At 47.1% G+C, this 17,371-nt stretch overlaps 5 protein-coding genes across 5 annotated transcripts; 1 reads left to right on the top strand and 4 right to left on the bottom strand.

The window, feature by feature from the left end:
* Positions 1–304: 304 nt before the first annotated feature.
* Positions 305–2,325, bottom strand: F5Y00DRAFT_240123 (ADP-ribosylation factor-like protein 1). Its single transcript, XM_048008179.1, has 5 exons — positions 2,216–2,325; positions 1,658–2,157; positions 1,534–1,572; positions 1,016–1,423; positions 305–893 (listed from the first exon to the last, which is right to left on the bottom strand). The coding sequence occupies exons 2-5, from the start codon at positions 1,730–1,732 to the stop codon at positions 873–875; spliced, it is 543 nt and encodes a 180-aa protein (XP_047863864.1). The 5' UTR covers positions 1,733–2,157; positions 2,216–2,325; the 3' UTR covers positions 305–872.
* A 301-nt stretch (positions 2,326–2,626) lies between these two features.
* F5Y00DRAFT_253710 (60S ribosomal protein L39) lies at positions 2,627–3,087 on the top strand (the record flags this gene model as incomplete). Its single annotated transcript, XM_048010086.1, has 3 exons — positions 2,627–2,632; positions 2,830–2,930; positions 3,039–3,087. 3 exons carry the CDS (start codon positions 2,627–2,629, stop codon positions 3,085–3,087), a joined length of 156 nt encoding a protein of 51 aa, XP_047863863.1.
* Positions 3,088–5,021: 1,934 nt separating this feature from the next.
* On the bottom strand, positions 5,022–6,790 carry F5Y00DRAFT_240113 (E3 ubiquitin ligase SCF complex, Skp subunit). The gene is made up of 5 exons (XM_048008178.1): positions 6,488–6,790; positions 6,011–6,113; positions 5,864–5,955; positions 5,612–5,782; positions 5,022–5,541 (listed from the first exon to the last, which is right to left on the bottom strand). The coding sequence occupies exons 2-5, from the start codon at positions 6,084–6,086 to the stop codon at positions 5,365–5,367; spliced, it is 516 nt and encodes a 171-aa protein (XP_047863862.1). The 5' UTR covers positions 6,087–6,113; positions 6,488–6,790; the 3' UTR covers positions 5,022–5,364.
* A 1,065-nt stretch (positions 6,791–7,855) lies between these two features.
* Positions 7,856–12,095, bottom strand: F5Y00DRAFT_107867 (uncharacterized protein). Its single transcript, XM_048003874.1, has 2 exons — positions 11,239–12,095; positions 7,856–11,171 (listed from the first exon to the last, which is right to left on the bottom strand). The coding sequence occupies exons 1-2, from the start codon at positions 11,552–11,554 to the stop codon at positions 7,945–7,947; spliced, it is 3,543 nt and encodes a 1,180-aa protein (XP_047863861.1). The 5' UTR covers positions 11,555–12,095; the 3' UTR covers positions 7,856–7,944.
* Positions 12,096–14,843: 2,748 nt separating this feature from the next.
* On the bottom strand, positions 14,844–17,316 carry F5Y00DRAFT_240103 (uncharacterized protein). Its single transcript, XM_048008177.1, has one exon. It carries the CDS (start codon positions 16,731–16,733, stop codon positions 15,252–15,254), a length of 1,482 nt encoding a protein of 493 aa, XP_047863860.1. The 5' UTR covers positions 16,734–17,316; the 3' UTR covers positions 14,844–15,251.
* Positions 17,317–17,371: the final 55 nt, after the last annotated feature.

Here is a 17,371-nt window from a genome sequence, read left to right as displayed (position 1 = left end):
ATGTCATTTGCGGCTAGCTGATCGCGGTAACATCTATAAGTCACGTATCTCCTTACATGATGTTGATAACCTTGATGTCACTTGTGCCAAGCAAGTTTATACTTTCTATACAAAGAAAGTTATGTTTACATAGAATCATAGATATGCACGGTAACCTGGATGGCGGGCAAGACGGCCGAGCTAAAGCTCCTATTCGACGAGAGGAACGTTACCAGGAAACATAGCCATCATCTACATATCTTCCCCTGAACCATCGAGCCACGAAAATATCATAAATCAGAAACACAATCTAAGACAAGAACTATGATGGCAACGACTTGGGTCATTTACCTTATGCTGCGCGCATCTATGGTAATTATAATATATCTAACGTAACGACTGGATAGAGCCGACCCCAACACAGTATTATTTCGATCCGGGCTGCCGGATCAGGAGATCCTTCTGTCTGTCCTTCTATCTTCCGCCAGAGAGAGCAAATTAAAAGAGCTTAGGAGGTCCGTCGTATATATAGGACCTAGCATACCAGACCAGGTCAGACCAGGACCAGCTCCATACCACTAATACGTGTCTCGAGATTCTTCGTCGAACTTGATATTCATCGCTCTCGCCTGCTCCCGTGTCCTCTCTGGGTCTTCCTTCGTCAAAAAAATCCTGTAGAAAACGCCTTATGCTCCCAATCACAGCGGCCGCTGCACCTCATGGCCCTATCAGACTAACATAATAACGGAGCCATCTACCCAAGACCGTAAGGACGCGGTATCAATAAAATGTGTTTCGAGATGCCAAGGGCCTTGCTAGTGATGCCCGTGGATTGATACGGTTGGTTAAGTGTTGTACAGAGGAATGCTTTGTGCGATATCAAAACGTTTCGTTTAGTCCTGTGATACGGTTTGCTATGTAACGTATTAGCCAGGTTCCGTTACCCCTGGAATCCATTCAAGTAGGGGGTTGATCTGGCCGTAGAGTTGACCGCCCCCTTAAATTAGATGCAGGTAAGAATTAGAATATGACTTACCACCAGCCAATCCATGCCTTCGTTGACACCGCTTCCGTCGACCGCCGAGCACGCGACAATGCTCCAGTTGCGATCCCTCAGCTCGCCCAGCCGTAGCGCCTCGGATATCTCGCCTGCGCCCTTGGCACCAGGCTGGTCTTGTTTGTTGGCAAAGACTAGGAGCGCAGCATCTCTCAGTTCGTCCTCGTTGAGCATAGCAGCTAGCTCTTCAGCGGCGGTCTGTAGACGCTCGATATCTGTGCTGTCGACGACGAATATCACGGCTGCCGTGTTCGCATAGTAGCAGCGCCAGTAAGGTCGGATCGAAGTTTGTCCACCTAGATCCCACACGTTGAAGTTTAGGTTCTTGTATGATACGGATTCGACGTTGAATCCAATCGTTGGGATTGTCGTTACTACCTCGCCTATCTGTAAGGGGGTTCGTTGTTAGTGCTTAGTCCTGTCATTCTATAGCAAGTTCGTCCAAGGAGGAGGCGCAAGAGGGTGATGGAAGTATTCGAAATAGGTAATAGACGGACCTTCAATCTGTATAATAATGTCGTCTTTCCCGCGTTATCCTGCGCAAGGTGCTGAATTAGCCGGTACTGCTCCGGATAGAGAAGCTCGAATGGGCTCCAACAGGGGGGTTCTGTCAGCTCGTACAAGACCTAGGATAAGGATTCTTATCTCTTTCTTTGCCCACAGCAGGCTGGACAGCCACGATACACTCTGGCCCATCTTGTGTACGTATGTATGTAGTATGTAGTATGTAGTATGTATTTTATCCACGTAGGAGCTTAAACGGCGCCCTCCCTTCTCCGAGGTAAATGAAATGGCCACGCGATCGATCGTTACGTCGGTACTGTTTCTCTACAGCTGTCCAAAACTACCTAAGGTACCTAAGCAGCTAAGGTAATGATGGGGGATTTTAAAATAAGGCGGGAATAATCGCGGAAGTCTAGATCTGCATTCAAGTTCGTCAGGAGAAGAGGGATTTCGTAAACGCGTTAGTTAAAAAAACAACTTGTTATTTGTCAGAATACAAGAAATAAGGAGCTTGGTTTTTCTGGGGCGTGTCGATCTTTCAGGTTCGCTTTGAAATCTTGCGCAGGGCCAAACCTCAGATTGGCTTCAGATTGGCTTTATTACTAAAGCAAGGGTCCCTTTTCATAGTGTAAGGTTAGCAAGGTTTAGGGAGGCCGCCACAAGTGTAATACATACGCCAAGGCGATTGGCCTTCTTTTTTTCTTTTCTTCTTTTCGATGCCAAGTGACAAAAGCAGCTGGCAAATGGGTCCAGCATTCTTAGAGGTAGGTACATAGGCAGGTACCTTAGGTAAGCAGGTAAGGTGAGGAGTTGGTCATAGTTTATATGTTCCATATCTTATCGAAACCAAATCTCATTATGTACATATCAGCATATCTATGTAATATAATCACGTGCCCTAGACTCGGTACGAAGTAACTTCCAAGCCCCCCCCCCTTGCCGCGCACAATTTGCCATTGGGGCTGCAAAACCCTCGGATCACCCAAAATTTCCAGTCTGCTTCGTGATTTGACTACAATTCCCACCTCCTTCAAACAAGACACTCACGAAATAATCTCGACATTCTGATCAGCACAAGCAGTCAAAATGCCGGTATGTATTCTATGTATTTGTCAATGGTACTACTACTCTAGTAGAATATCTCGCAACCACATTTTCGCATCATGTTGTCCTTATCGTCGAGGCGAAGGCGAATGTGATGTGATGGCTGTCTGATTTTCTTGCTGGCGATAGTGTCTACTTTGACATCTGACAACCGCACTTAAACTAACGTAAACTCCCAACCACAGAGCCACAAGACTTTCCGAACGAAGATGAAGCTTGCCAAGGCGCAAAAGCAGAACAGACCTATCCCCCAATGGATTCGTCTCCGCAGCGGTAACACCATCCGGTACGAACTCCCCGCCAACTTCCCGACGATATCTTGATCCCGAGGCAGATAGTCGAGAGGAAGGCCAAGGACCCCATAGAGATAGGGAGATAACTAACAGGTCTGCAGATACAACGCCAAGAGAAGGCATTGGCGCAAGACCCGTCTCGGCATTTAGATGCATTTCTATATCTCCATCTACATCAGGCTACATCTGTTTGTGGGAAGCCCACCCACCGAATGCGACATGTCACCACGACGGAATTAAGCGATTAGGCGGTCTTCAGGGGACGGGTCTCGCAGTGGAGGATCAAACATAGACTGGCATTACCTCGGTGGTGGGATTTTCTTCCAGGCAGAACAAAGACTGTATCCTGTGTCGGGAGGGGGAAAAGCATGATGGGTGCGGGCGATTCTCGGTTTTCTTCAGGGCTCATCAATTCCAGATTTGCATGGTACTGGTCATAGGGAATGAAATAACGCGTTTGCGAACAAAGTAACTACGATGCTTTTTGATGCCCCTGAGCAAGTTTACCGTTAATGTGATTGACACGATCGAACGTGTAGGCGAATAGGTACATATTACCTGCCTCAGCGTCACACTGGGCATCTACTAACGAAATATAAGAATTTCAACCAAGTGAGGAAGTCAATCCATGCTAGCTTTCCTTGTTGTCCAGTTCCGGTCCAAAATATGCCTTTTTTTCTTGTCTTGTTCTTTTCGTTTTATTCCTCCAAATCCCCTTACCTCTTCCACGCAATCTTCACTTTGAGTTCCCCTAACCCATTGTTATCTCTGCTCGAAAGAGCCTACAAGGAGCGAGATTTTCCAGTCATCGCAGCCTAATAATCATTAGCTGACAGTAAAAGCAGTACCAGCCAAGGAGGACTTACCCATGGAGATATACAGAGAAGACGTGAAAACCCAAGTTACGGAGACGAGTGTCGAAATTATCGTCGTCCAAGGTTGTTATAGTTGCCTCTTATTTTAATCGAGCAAAACGTAGAGAATCCAAGAGAGATATACAGGGCCGTTGTCGTCGTTGCCGTTATCGAAGATGGGCAGTAGAAAGCAGTTCGGAGACAGGAGGCTAGCCCATAGCGCGAGGATGTTGATGCTCTATCAAAGATTACTCTACCGTAGCATCTTCTCCCTCACGCAGTCCTCGCACGCTCCAATCCCAGTTCCTGGTTCTCCGAAGTGACCTCATGAATATAAAGCTGCTTTTCACGCTGCACCATTCTGACCATCTCCTCTTCCATCTCCTTCTTTTTCTGCAACCTCTTCCTCGCCGCCTCCATCTTTTTCGCCTTCCTCTTTATATTCCCAATTATTTTCAAGAACGTAGCCCAGTCGCGGTTGGCCTTCGCAACAGCCTTGTCGTAAGAGGAACGGTCCTTGTAGGCTTGCTCTTGCAGGAGGATACCGGGGAAGGGAAGCTGGGGACGTTCCTGTTCCTGTTCCCACCCCGGCCGTGTCGTGTAGCCTGCGACAGCGCCGAGGACGAACCAGAGGCAGGCATCTGTACTTTTCACCTCCTTGCGCTCCGACCACCACGAGGAAATGCATTGCATACCAGTGCTGATGAAGTTGGAAATGCTCATGACGACGGTTGGTGGTAACGAAGAGATAGAGTGTATATGGTTGTAGTAGAGAATTATTTGTAAGTTAGATATTGGGTCGACGGCAATATTATAGCCCAACAACGTTGAATAGAGTATTTTGTATTGGGAAAATATTAATTGACGGAGTTGATGTCTAACAAGATACGTAAGTTAATATCTAAGATACCGCAAAGACTGGAAGCGCCTGGCACTGTTGTTATAGCATAACTACGGCGCTGTTGCTAAGATAGCAGTATTTTGACTTAAGAACGGTATATATGGGCGGTGCAAACTACAGCGACAAGAGCAACAACTACCTGCCTTTGTACTTATGCAGGCTAGACGTAATTATAGTTGACGCTACGATGGTCTTTGTTTAGATGTCAGGTAAGTACCTGTTTTGCACGATATCTAGAATAGGATAGGAACTATTACAGCAACAACTCATAAACGAATAGGAAAATCACATGCATTAATATACCATCACGAAACCATGAAATACACAAGTGGTGTTTACTAATGTCATTATGCTAATTCCAAACTCCTAAAACAAATTTGCATGCTCTCTAACCATGTAATGTTGCTGATACCATCCAGTATCTATACTGGTTAAGAGAGCAAAGGTTGGAGGTGGTTCATCTCAAGAATATGAGTCCACTCTTCTCCATGCCAATGCCACACACAAATGGCCAGCTATGGAATGCCTATGGTTTTCGCCGCAAGCCGCAAGGAACCCTCTTGGCCGGTTGTTGTCTCCACCCACCATTAAATCAGCCATATCACTTGATAAGACTTAGTCAGCGTGAAGATTAAGCAATCATAAAACAACCGGAAATGTGACTTGAGGCGTTTATCGATCCTCAGCCCATTCGTTTTCACGACGAATCTGCTCTTCCTCCTCCGGGGTGAAGTCGTTCGTGATGTTGAACGTCTTACGAATCTCCTCGGGGGATTTGCCCTTGATCATGTTGGCAACAGTCTTGCATCCAACATCCAATAGCGCCTTGATATCGAGGTAGTTCGAGGCCTATAGGAGAAAGGTATGTTAGTGATCGTACAGCAAAAATAAGAGGGTAAAAATATTGGGTTATACATACGAGGATAATCTCGAAGAGCATTTCCTGATCGACTTGCATGAACTTCTGGTCCCACTCGTCGATGTCGGTGGTCTTCTTACGATTGTCGGACTCATCCTCATTCGTAGCCGGGGGGTCGTGACGATGGTGCTCACACCACTCGATAACCTTGCGAAGGACAGGCTCGGTCACCTATAGTAGATATATTAGAACGACGTTCACTTTTGCAGATGAGAGCTATAGCAGCATTATGGTTAAATAGGGATGACTTACGTTGGGGATGGGGATAGTCTGTCCCTCAGCGTTAGGACCAAGATCCTCAAGCATGTTCTTGATCAGGAGCGACCGCTCCGCAACAGCCTTCTCTATGATGCATGTAAGTAACAATTCATAGTAGGGAAGAGTAGACGATTAACTTACCGACATCAATCCGCACATTGTCATTTGACTGGAGGCGGACGTAGTTGGCGGCGGGGGGAGCTTCGGATTCACCCATGATGTTGGATTGAGATGATTAGTTTTTCTGTGGTTGGAATAAGTATGAGGTTGCAAAAACTCGGTCGCGAAACCAAATAGAGGCTGTAGATGCGTATGTCTGATGCTTTTGTGCTGACAACTTGGTGTTGATGGGAAGGAATCAAAGTGGAAGTTTAAAGCCGGCGGCGGATTGATGATGTATGTTCCAATGGTTGGATGAGGATGTGGATGTGGGGGTGGAAGTGGGTCTGTGTTTAGGGAAGTCTCGAACTGAGGCTGGAGGGGCACCGCAGTTATATAACTTTCAAGTAAGCACTGGAACAATAGAAGTAGCTAGGTAGTCACGGAAACAACGTCTTGCATGTTTCTGGATCACATAAAAGTAGTGTATCGTACTGTACAAAGATTTTGTTTACTTACCAGAATCGTGACGAAAGGATTTGTGACAAAAGATATAAAGTGGTATCAGGTGGCAATTTGGAGGAAACGCGCGATTGTCTGGTCTTTATACGTTATTCACTCGGAATGGGTGACTGTTGCGGTGTGCTCAAGTAAAAAAAAAAAACAAGTCAGATTAAGTTTGCGTCAGGCCGGAGGTTCAAGGCACCACAGTAGATAACCTACCTATCATTTATATTTGGTAACTGCAGTAAGGTTTACTTAGGCAGCACACCCCGCTAATATCTACTGCACGCAGCTGCCTGTTGTCGACGCAACAAAAGCATAACTGGTGGCGCGATTACATTGTAACTTTTCATACTAGGTATCTTCAGCACCTCCTGTCGGCCCCTTGGCGTGAATAACGTCAGATGTGGGGAATAGCGTGCTTTTTTCACCATACCTGCCTGGGGCTGATACCTACCTACATATATGTATCTTAGGCACTTACAGTGCGGAAGGCAGTAAGTCTGCAGAGTTTTACACATTACCAACAGATATATTGACCTGGGTAGGTGCCTAAGTCATGGAATTTAACCCGAAATGTTTTCTCGAGAATATATCCAGCTTCGGGGGATTTTCCGAGTCAAACATTAAGCAAACTGTATTCCGTAATAGGTAAATACCTACCTAATCAAGTCCCTTTGGCAATGTCATGACACATATATATAACTACCTATAAAGCGAAGTGATTAACCTAATTAGGTATTTAAAGGTATGATGTTTGGTTAGTTCGACTCGATGAAGCTTGCGCATATAAATGTAACATATAATAATGTGATATTAAATTGGTTACAATCACTTTCACATACCTAAGCTATTATGTCACTTCTGATATTTAAGTTCGTAAAGGGAGCTACAAATAGCACCGTATTAAATCACTTGTGCTTATGACTGAAGCAAAAGGGGTATAATAAAACTAGCACCCAATACTTAAGTATGCAATGTTTATACGTATATAGAAGTCTGTGTAGATATCTACCTACTCACGCATTTACGAAGCAACAAGATTACACCACATACATCTATTGCCTTTCCCCTTTATTAACTCGACGCCACGATTTCCAAAGCACGGGTTCGTGGCGGTATCTCGCATGTTTTGTGTACCCATTATATGCATCGTCCCCTCTAGTTGCCGGACCGAGCCCCTCATTTTTTTATTCCATTCCGGAGATTACATATTAGAAAATAGGCAGAAGGATGTATCTGTTTGTGTGTGTGTGTGTTTGCATAGGCCGTGGCCCAACATGTCTCGATGGTAACTGTTTGGTACGAGAAGAAAATGTCGAAGAAAAAAAGGAGGGAAAGAAAGGGTATCAAATTCCTCCGGCTCCCAACCTGACCCGAGTTGAAATTAATGAAACCAGAAATCCGTATATCCGTTACAATAAATCTTTTTTTCCCACGCGTATGCTCATAGCCCCTTAAACACTTTTCCGTTATCGATCCTTAATACTGCTTTGCATCCTCCTCATAGCTTCTCGGTGAGCATCTATAAGATCGCCACGACGCATCATCTCTTCAAAAGCGCGCTCATTACGTTCTTTCTCTCGGCGCTCCTGCTCTCTTCTCTGGGCTTCTTGTTCCCGCTGAGATAGAAGCACGCTTCTCTGCTGATCGATGTTGTACTGAATGTCATTGTTCGGGTTCCCGTTGCGAATCCCCATAGGTCCTAGCAAGGTTGAAGAAGTAGAGCGAACCAGAGGAGTCTCCCCGCTGTTGTTAACGGCGGGCGAGACGGGAGTGCTGGATCGTAGATCCACAGCAACGGACTGTCGGAAACTAGCGAGTTGGGCCTCGCGGTGCGCTTGGGTTGGCGCTGTGGAATGCCGCTGAGGTTGATGGGAGTTGAACTGCGCGCTGTCAGCTGCGACTGGCGACGTGGGCCCTGGACTATGACCAGGCGTATAAGGCATTCTCATGGCGCTATTTGGCCTGGGGTTGATTGTAGTCGATTTAGCAGAAAGCAAACTGCTTTGACGAATGAGTTCTCTTCGTTTGCTGAGAGGAAGATCGTCAGCATCCTGGCTGGCAAAAGGCGAAGGAGCCGGTAAATTATAAGGCTGTTCCATCTGGCTGGTCGATCTAAGTGTGTATTGTGTAGTCTCGGGGTTCGGTGGTAAGAACAGTAAAGTTGACTGAGATTTGTTGCGTAGAAACATGTCTCTCTTGCCAAGAAGTGTCTGAGGACTGGAGTACGATACAACACCCGGAACGGAAGGTCGATCCATGCCTTGTGATTCAAACTCTAAGGACGAAGGAGGGCTTGATCTTGAAGCGGAACCATCTCCCTCCTCCTGTATAGCATCGACTTTAATACTATGTTCGTCACCCTTCTCTTCTAGAATTGGTTGAATAATGATATCGCTTGACTGTCGACGACCTTTCGTCCGTAGACTGTGGCTTGGGTAGGCCTGTACGTTTGATTGGGCATTAGATACTGAAGAGTATGACCTCACAATGGAGGCTGCTGGAATACCGCTCTCGGCTGTTTGCTGCAACTCATCAACATTAACAGGGGCTGGGGCTTCCTCTCGCTGCTTCGAAGTCTCTTCGGCCTCGGCATACTCGTTTAAGTGCAATGTATCAGGCTCAGGCTTTTCCGCTAGGGTCAGATGTTTTGCCCACTCGTTTGTGCGATATGACAGCGCGACGCGTGACAAACTAGAAGGGAGATGCTCTTTTATGAGGCTCGCGGAGGACACAGCGGATGGCGATGCTGACTTGGCAACCTTGGATGTATCAGAGGGAGTTTTCGATTCCACCACGTTGGCAAGGTTAGCATCATCTGCCTCATCTATCTTTCCTATGACATTCGTTGCGCTACTCCTTTTCGATTTACTTCCAAGGGGCTCCCCTAGAAATGACGGGTTCAAGATGTCGGTTGCAACTGTCTCTACTGTAGAATAGGGCCGAACTTCAAGGCAGGTACCTGAGTCGATAGGCTCTGGCTGTGCAACGGGTCTGTCCCCAGAATTATACTCGCGTTTCGGCAACACATCAGCCAATTCCGCTTTGATTTCCCTTGGATGGGCCGGTTTCTCCGATTTAGCAACTCCTATGCCGTTTTCACCGTTACTGCTCATGCCGTCAATGGTAGCAGCGACAGAGCCAGAATCTCCAGTAGGCTTCTGATTCTTGGATACCAGTCCTTCGTTACTTTCTCCCCATCTAGATGACGGCTGTGGCAACTCGAATTCTCCACTCTCTCGTTTAGATTTCTCAGATCGTTTAGAACGCTGGGATAAACTTCGCAGTAAGTTTCCTGAACCCACAGATAACCTATGTGATAGGGACGCTCTTGATGCTCTCTTGCTTAGCGTAATGGATCGATCGTCTTCGTCGGCAAACGTTGCGAATGACGACCTATCGTCGTTGTCATCGATGTTCTCTTCTTCTAGTTCCGGCACTTTGAACGGTAAGGGTATTATTTCGGGACCAGTCGTATTCGGGATCCTTCGCGAATTGCGTAGTGATGTTGGAGATGCGGGTTGCGTTTCGTTATCGACACCGGCCATCCAGGCCTTTTCATCAGGCTCCGGTAGGGGTGCCGTCTCCTCGTCATCGTGATAATCCCTCGAAACCCTAACAGTTATTCGATTATCTTCATTATGCCCTGCAATGACCAGACCCTCATCCAGATGTTTACCCACTTCAGACGATGTATTGTCTTCAGATGGGAGATCTGTCATCTCGATTGCATTCTCGTTCTCCGTCTCGCTTGGCGACACCGGTTGGACGGTTGTTTGGGTGACCTGACCCTTCTTCTCATTCTCATTCTCAATCTCACCAACTCCCGAGTCGCGAGAGACAGTAGGGCTTGATGGCGTCGGCAGATCTCCGTAAGTTGTCTCCCATTGTCTCCTTTCGCGCTTGTTGTCTTCCTCGACCCGTCGTCCGACACTGGCTTCCTCTTCATCCCGCATCCTTTGGAACTCTGCTCGCTCTTCAAATCGTCTCGAACGATGCTCCTGAATCACGCGCCATAACTTGAACTGGGAGATTAAACCAATAATGGTTAATACGATGATTATCGCGATCTCTACTTTTATACCTTTAGTTAACGGATACGTAGTGGCTTCGAGGGGGAATAGATTATCGTTGAGGTTCCAGATATAAGCCCAGAATTCTTTCAACCCTGCTCTACTAAAGCAGTCAATACCCAAAACCGTAACTGTTGCACCGGCGAATGACATTAAGCCGATCATAGCATATGGCCTTGTATAGTGACTGAAGTAGAATGCGAAACCTGCAACCGTAAAGGCAGCAATGAAGATCACTTTACCAGTAGTGGCCGGAAGCAAACCGCCCTCGTGCAAAGTGAGAAGCCACATGGAAAAACAGAAACCACCGAGAAGGCATCCGAGGCCCTCGGTAAGCTCCTTGAAGATAGTTGCAGCGCCACCAAGGAGAAGACCGGCGCATACGGCTGCTACGACGTAAGCCCCCTGAATAGCATCCGATATGGGGGGATTCATAACGTAAACGATCAAAACTGCCACACAAAGACTAGCAAGATACGCCGATGAGAAAAAAGTATGTAGCCGTGTATTTTTGATGCCGACCAAAGCATACACGATGCCGGTAATGAGCATAATCGCACCGGAAACGCCCCATCCTGGCGTTAGTCGAGGCTGTAGGGGCAATTCGCCCGTGACAACAGCTGCTACAATTGTTCGGTTAGAAACTAATATTGTACAATCTAAGCAAGGAAGGACAATAGGACTACTTACGCTCTTCGGCGAAGTTGTCGTTGCTCGGATTATTCCCGTTGATAGCAGAGGGGATTGTGGTTGCTTCCGGGGTACTGGTTGCACTAGTAGTAACCTCGACGGATGTAGGCTTCGCTGGTGAACTAGAAGGAGTTTCCGAGTTATCTGGCGGAGCTAGGGTTGTTTCTCGATCGTCATTTTGTGTCGTTTTTGTTGTCTCCGCCGTCGAGGGAGAAGTCTCTTGTCTCGGATATGGTCCCAATCGCCCCGCGGTTACCAAATCGAAACATATGAGTAAATAGAGCAAAGTCCAAATGCTCAACCACCTAGGAAGCATCTTGAAAGATTTGTAAGGTATATGGGCGTCGAAATTATATACCAATGGCACAGCGCTCTGAGAAGCACTTCTCTTGTTCGGGATTACTATATGCTAAGACGCATGACTAGTAATGGGCTATAGTTAGGATGAACTCGCCTATAAGACAAGGGCACCAAGTGTTTGCTCTGAGTATAACTAGAGAGAACTTTTGCGGTAAATGACATCAACGACGACGAACAATGTAAATACGCAGGACTCCTGAATCGTAGTACCTGCGCACGAAGCTGCGAACAAACGATGGGTAGCTACTGGGCCAACTTCTGGAATGGAGTGAGCTCAGAAGCAACTGAAACTTCAGGGTCAACCCGCATGCGTCCTGGGTAGAGGATAGAAGGGGCACGTATCAGGAGATCAACCTTATCAAGAAGACGCCATCAAACCAAAGACTAAAGTTATCAATAGCAACCTCTGAGCCTCCTTCTCGTTCATGCAACGGCATCCGGCATGAACTATAAGAGACTATTGGGATTTAATAACCCGATGGATGGGAACAAGAAAAAGAAAAAAGAAAAAAAGAGAAAACTTTGATAATAGTAGGTTACCGACCAGCTGCTCAGGATCTAGGTATCCCCTACGGTACTTACACTCAGTACTCTCTACATAGTAGCATCTCAGCTCACCGTAGCTGGAGGATCAGAGGATATGTCTACGAAATTGCTTTCTGCGTGCAGCAGGCCACCCATCTACTTGGCGGCATATCTTTCTAGCAGGTCTCATTCATCATTCATGAGCAAGGCCTAGTGTAGGTAGACAGGCTGCTGGGGCGTATGCCGTGTGATTGATGCGCGAATGACGATGACTGACCATCCAATAAATGCGTTTGGGACGTTGACCGCGGGAGATTAGCACAGACGAGTGGATGTGAAGCGAAGTAAGTTGAAGCAAGCTTAGGTACATTCCTTGCTACTTTTCTGCTCGGACTCCGGAAGAGAATACCTAACCTGCCTGTAACCTGCAACTTCCTTCCAACTTCGAGTAAGAGACCAGGCCCAGTCAAGCAAGAACAAGACGGGAGCTTATTCCGGATTGGGCAACAAACGGTTTGGTCTGGCCGCCGATTGGCTATTGGCTAATGTAATGTGTCACTTAGCAGCTTAGCAGCGTAACCCCTGCCAGCCCTGTATACCCCTGGCTACCGGTAAACCTTAGTGCACATTTTCTATCCACTTTCCACTTCGATCAACGTTTGATTACTCTTTTTGGTTCTTCTGCTGTCCTTCAAAATTCGAATAAAAGGCTCCGTCTTTTGGCATGAGGTCAGCAATGGTTTGCTTCATGATGTATGATTTACGTAGTACGAGAAAATCCCAATGCCATTTCGTCCATTAGGTAATCCCATTGACGGCCGGAGCCGTATACAGTGGAGCATACCGAGAGGCGTTCTCGACCCCAGATATTATAAAATGTCTCAGAGACGAGGCGCGACGCGTGCAATTCGATAGTTTGCATCGGATTTGTCAAATTGTGAAGCCACTGAGCTTAGCGAGGTATCAGATCCTTTGTCCTGGGAAGATGGCGGGGGAAAAGCAAGTTGTTCCTGAATTCTAGGTCTTCAGAGAAGCTCAGAGGCCCACCGATTCCTCTCAGACAGGTCAGGTCGCCTTGCTCACGATCGCTCATCTGGCATTGGCTGCTGATCCCGCATCTAGCCAACGCCGCGTACGACGCTGCAAGTAGCAAGGGTAAATACAGTACAGCGGCATTCTCAATAGGAACCAGCACAGCATAACCAAACCAGAACACGACCGCACGCGCGTTTCGGGCTACATCAAATACTAGCCCAATGCAATTGACGATCATCAACTCACCGACTTTACTGACCTAATTGTCCAGGTCAAAGAATAGGGATTTGCTTCTCAGTCGTGAACGACTACCTATGTGTTCAAGCACCAAGTAACGCGCCAAAACCAGCATAATATTGAAATGACGCGGAGCGAACAAGCGAACTAAAAGAGAGTTAAATTACGCTCCCAGGGTCCCGCCACCACCATTGGTGTCTTGCGCGAGGCATGTAGTAGCGAGACGCCTCGTCCGCCTTGGCGACTCGTCCCGCGGCGTAAAGGAGGGTGGTAACGGGCGGGATCTTGCAACGTACGTCGATGGGACGTGTGCTCACCCCCATCACGAGATTAAACTCACTTGCCTCTGCCTCTTGGGCGGCCTTACGAGGTTTGCTTTCGAAAGTGGTGCAACTTGGTACGACTCCGGATACGCGCATCGATAATATCAGCCGTCCGGCAGCAGGAAATATACGCATCCCCACGCATGTCGCACGTGCGAGCAGACTACGATAATATATTCGCATTTCTTTACCCGTCTTCCTTCGTCCATCCTTGTGGGGTTCAAAGTTGGGTGGGTAGGATATAGGCGCGTTTTGATCTCATACCAATCTATGTGGCTTGAAGTGAATGTGACTGATTATCTAAGATATATATCTTGATTGATATACCATAGTATGGGAATTAACCGTTGAAACATTGAAGCATATCTAAGCTTGGCATTTGAATGGCTTACGGTGTTTATTAAGATACACTACCTAGGTTACTAGTCCCTAGGACTAGAACGATGTGGACGTCGATAAAATCTTATTTAGACTTGGACCCGGTCTGCCGAACCCATGGGTCCATCCATCTAACCTAGTATTGTACCTATCCGGATTCTGCCAGGCACCAGTGGACCCCAACACCCACCGCATACACGACATACCGCACATATGAGGTATGTAGGTTAAAATACCCAGGTATAACCTCCAATGCAGACTACTGCATGCGTTAGGACGTCTACCCGGAAGCTTAGGTACCTAGGTTAGGTAGTTTAGTCAGCTCAAGTCCAGTGTAAAGATGCCTAGCCGCATCCGACATCATCGAAGATGGAAATATTACGATGTGCGCAAAGAAGCATACCAGCCCTTTCTGTTACGAGAGGCGCCCCGCACAATGACGTTTCTTGGTTGGAGCATCTGACGTGTCTTTTCAATATTTCAAGCACATATTGTAAGAGGGAATAAAATAAAACAAAATGCATATCGAGACGCACAGACAAGCAAACTATAATCCGTCGGAGACATTTTTTACGCTGGAACTCTTGGAAATTATTATGCGAAATTGATAAGGAAATGATAAGGAAATGATAAGTAATTGATAAGTAATTCATCAATAAATGATAAGAAAATTGATAAGAGATTTGATGTTTCCGACGGATTCTCACGTGCGAGCCTGCGAGCACGTGAAAACGCTTGCGCGAGCTTGCGAGTGCATGCGTTTTCTTAAATTTTATTTCCCTATTCTAAGGTATCCAGGTAACTTCCACTGCATCGAGATAGTTTTGACTCAGGCCGCATAGGAATAGTATTTCAGGTTTGCGATTGCATCAAGAAAAGTATTTGTAGAACCGCAACTTGTATAATTGCTCTTCGAGGACGTTCCCGTGGGTAAATCTCCCCCTACGTAATTCCTATCGTTATAACTTATAACCCACGACGGGAGCGAACCATGTCCAAACTCCGTTTAATACCCACCCCCTCCTGACCGTTTCCCGGTATCCTCCTTCTCCGTGCCGGCCCATCCGTTATTATTACCTAGTACAAACTACACGTACCTAACCTAACAGTCCCGAATCGTACACCCGTACCATCATAATACATAATATAATACTACTATCTCCTAGACACGCGCGTAGGCATGCGATCGGAGCTGGTCTTGCCATGAGCAAGCACTTTCCCATTGCGAACCGACTTCTGGGTCTTCTCGGACGAAGACCTGCTCTTTCGACTAAGCATAGTCGATACCGTCCGGAAAGGAAAGGTAGACACCGCTACTAGTGCGTGGAATGGGAGTATAACCAGCGCAATGCTCTTGTCGATAAACCACCCGCCAAAGTTCCGTTGAGCGTTACTATTCTTAGCGGCGACGGCAGCAAGCGCGATAGCATCATTAAGCCTATAGTCGACATACTCGATACGATTGTCGGTTTGGCATGCGAGTAGGGTGAGCTTCTTCTCGTATCGACGCATGGCGCGATTTAAAGCATCTAGCTCTGGTTGTATGCTACTACGGACTTCTTGAGCAACTGCCGCCTCGATCAATTTTGGCTGTGGAACATCAGGTCGCGCAGTAGCGTTTGACGACGTGTCGCCCGTAGCTCCTTGTGCTTCCAACTCGCATAGCCTGGCTGAAAGTGCTTCGAACTGCTCCATTGTAACAGCTTGCTCTTCATGAGGGTTTTTTGCGACGATTCGTTGAACTCGTAAGGTTCGATTTTGAAGCATCTTGATTAGATGTGAAATGGGGCGGACTTCAGCGGCGCAAAGGAAGATAGTGAGATTATAGTCAGACACCAGGCCCTCAGAAGGTCTCGTCAACTGTCCCCGGATAGCGTGTAAAAGATATGCGCCAAGCATGGGAAATATAAAGCACCAGGCTAGAGCAGCCCTTTCGTGAAAGTAGAGTTCCCTAAGCGCGGCATCCTGTCGCTCTTTTCGCCGACGATCCTGTCTATCGTATGCCTCTTCGGCCACTTCCCCAGAACCATCCTGTTTATTTGTCTCTTCAGGGACATCTTCCAGGTTTGTCGTAGGAGGCTCGACGTCGCTGTCAGATTCGAAGACAGACTCAGTCATAATCTCATCTCTCACGACGCGTATCTGTTGCGCAGAGCGATACCAATCCCACGGTTGCGTGACGGACCAGTGAAGAAATATAGCAGCCAGGCTAAGTAATATGAGGTCGGTGAAGAAAGCGCTCCCATTTTCGAAGAATATGCCAGCTATAGCAGGGAGCAGAGCTAGTGTAAGTGGGACGTAGACGAATGGGGATTTATCCACCTCTTTGGATCCATATTTGCTCGGATTAAAGAGCCCATCCGCACTTGTCTCTAGATCCCTTCTAGCATCATTTAGACTGAAATCGGAGTATGTGGAGCTCCGCCTTCGAATATCTGCAAAGCCATTCTCGGCAGTGGGCGAGCCCGTATTCGGATTGGGGCGACGACGTGTAGGAGGAGCAGATTGAGCAGATTGACCGACTGTTGCAGCTCGACGCAAGCTGAAACTTGGGGGCTCATTGCCGGCGAGCGATGATGCTCGGCCGTTCGTGTTCGCTGCTGACGTCGAGGGAGAAGTGTAATTCTCATCAGCCATGACGGGTTTCAAGCGCTGTGAGGTTACATGGGATCGTAAACCCCAATTTATACCTTTGAGGGCTACCTTGGTCTAGGTAGGTAGGATGAGATAAATTGATATCTCCAGCCCGTAGGGCTATGCGTCGAATACCTCGATAATGTAAGGATCCACGATGTAGATGGAGAGTAGCATGTCTGTGCCCATGGGGTATGCGATGGCAGGGATTAATTTGATGGGGAGGCGCCCTACATACAGTCCCTACATAGCAAGATGAGGTCACCTCTTTCGCTTTGGGGGAAAAGCGCGTGCACGGGCGCAGGTCTAGTACCTAGGTAGAGCTTTCCCTGGGTTCAGCTCTTCGCTTGTCTGCCATGACAAATTGCTACGTCACCACGTATCCCTTTCTTAACCACAAAGATTCCTGCAGGGTCAAGTTAGGTTATCTAATAAAAAGTCTCGATCTTAAAGTTTTGAAAGCTGGACCAGGGATCTAGAATAAGTTTAAAATCATCATAACAGATGGACCCGTCAGAACGGATTTAAGGGATTACATACGTAGGGGCTAGAATGAAATTAGCTTTTTCTAGAAAACTCCTCTCGGATATACTATTATGTATGTAACAGATATCAACAATGTTCAAGCACTTGGATCAAGA

This window comes from Daldinia vernicosa, assembly GCF_022497035.1.
Source record: "Daldinia vernicosa strain CBS 139.73 unplaced genomic scaffold F5Y00scaffold_30, whole genome shotgun sequence".
In the NCBI taxonomy this organism is placed as follows: domain Eukaryota; kingdom Fungi; phylum Ascomycota; class Sordariomycetes; order Xylariales; family Hypoxylaceae; genus Daldinia; species Daldinia vernicosa.
The sequence above is the reverse complement of the archived record's forward strand: the minus strand, read 5'-3'. Positions and strand labels throughout refer to the sequence as shown.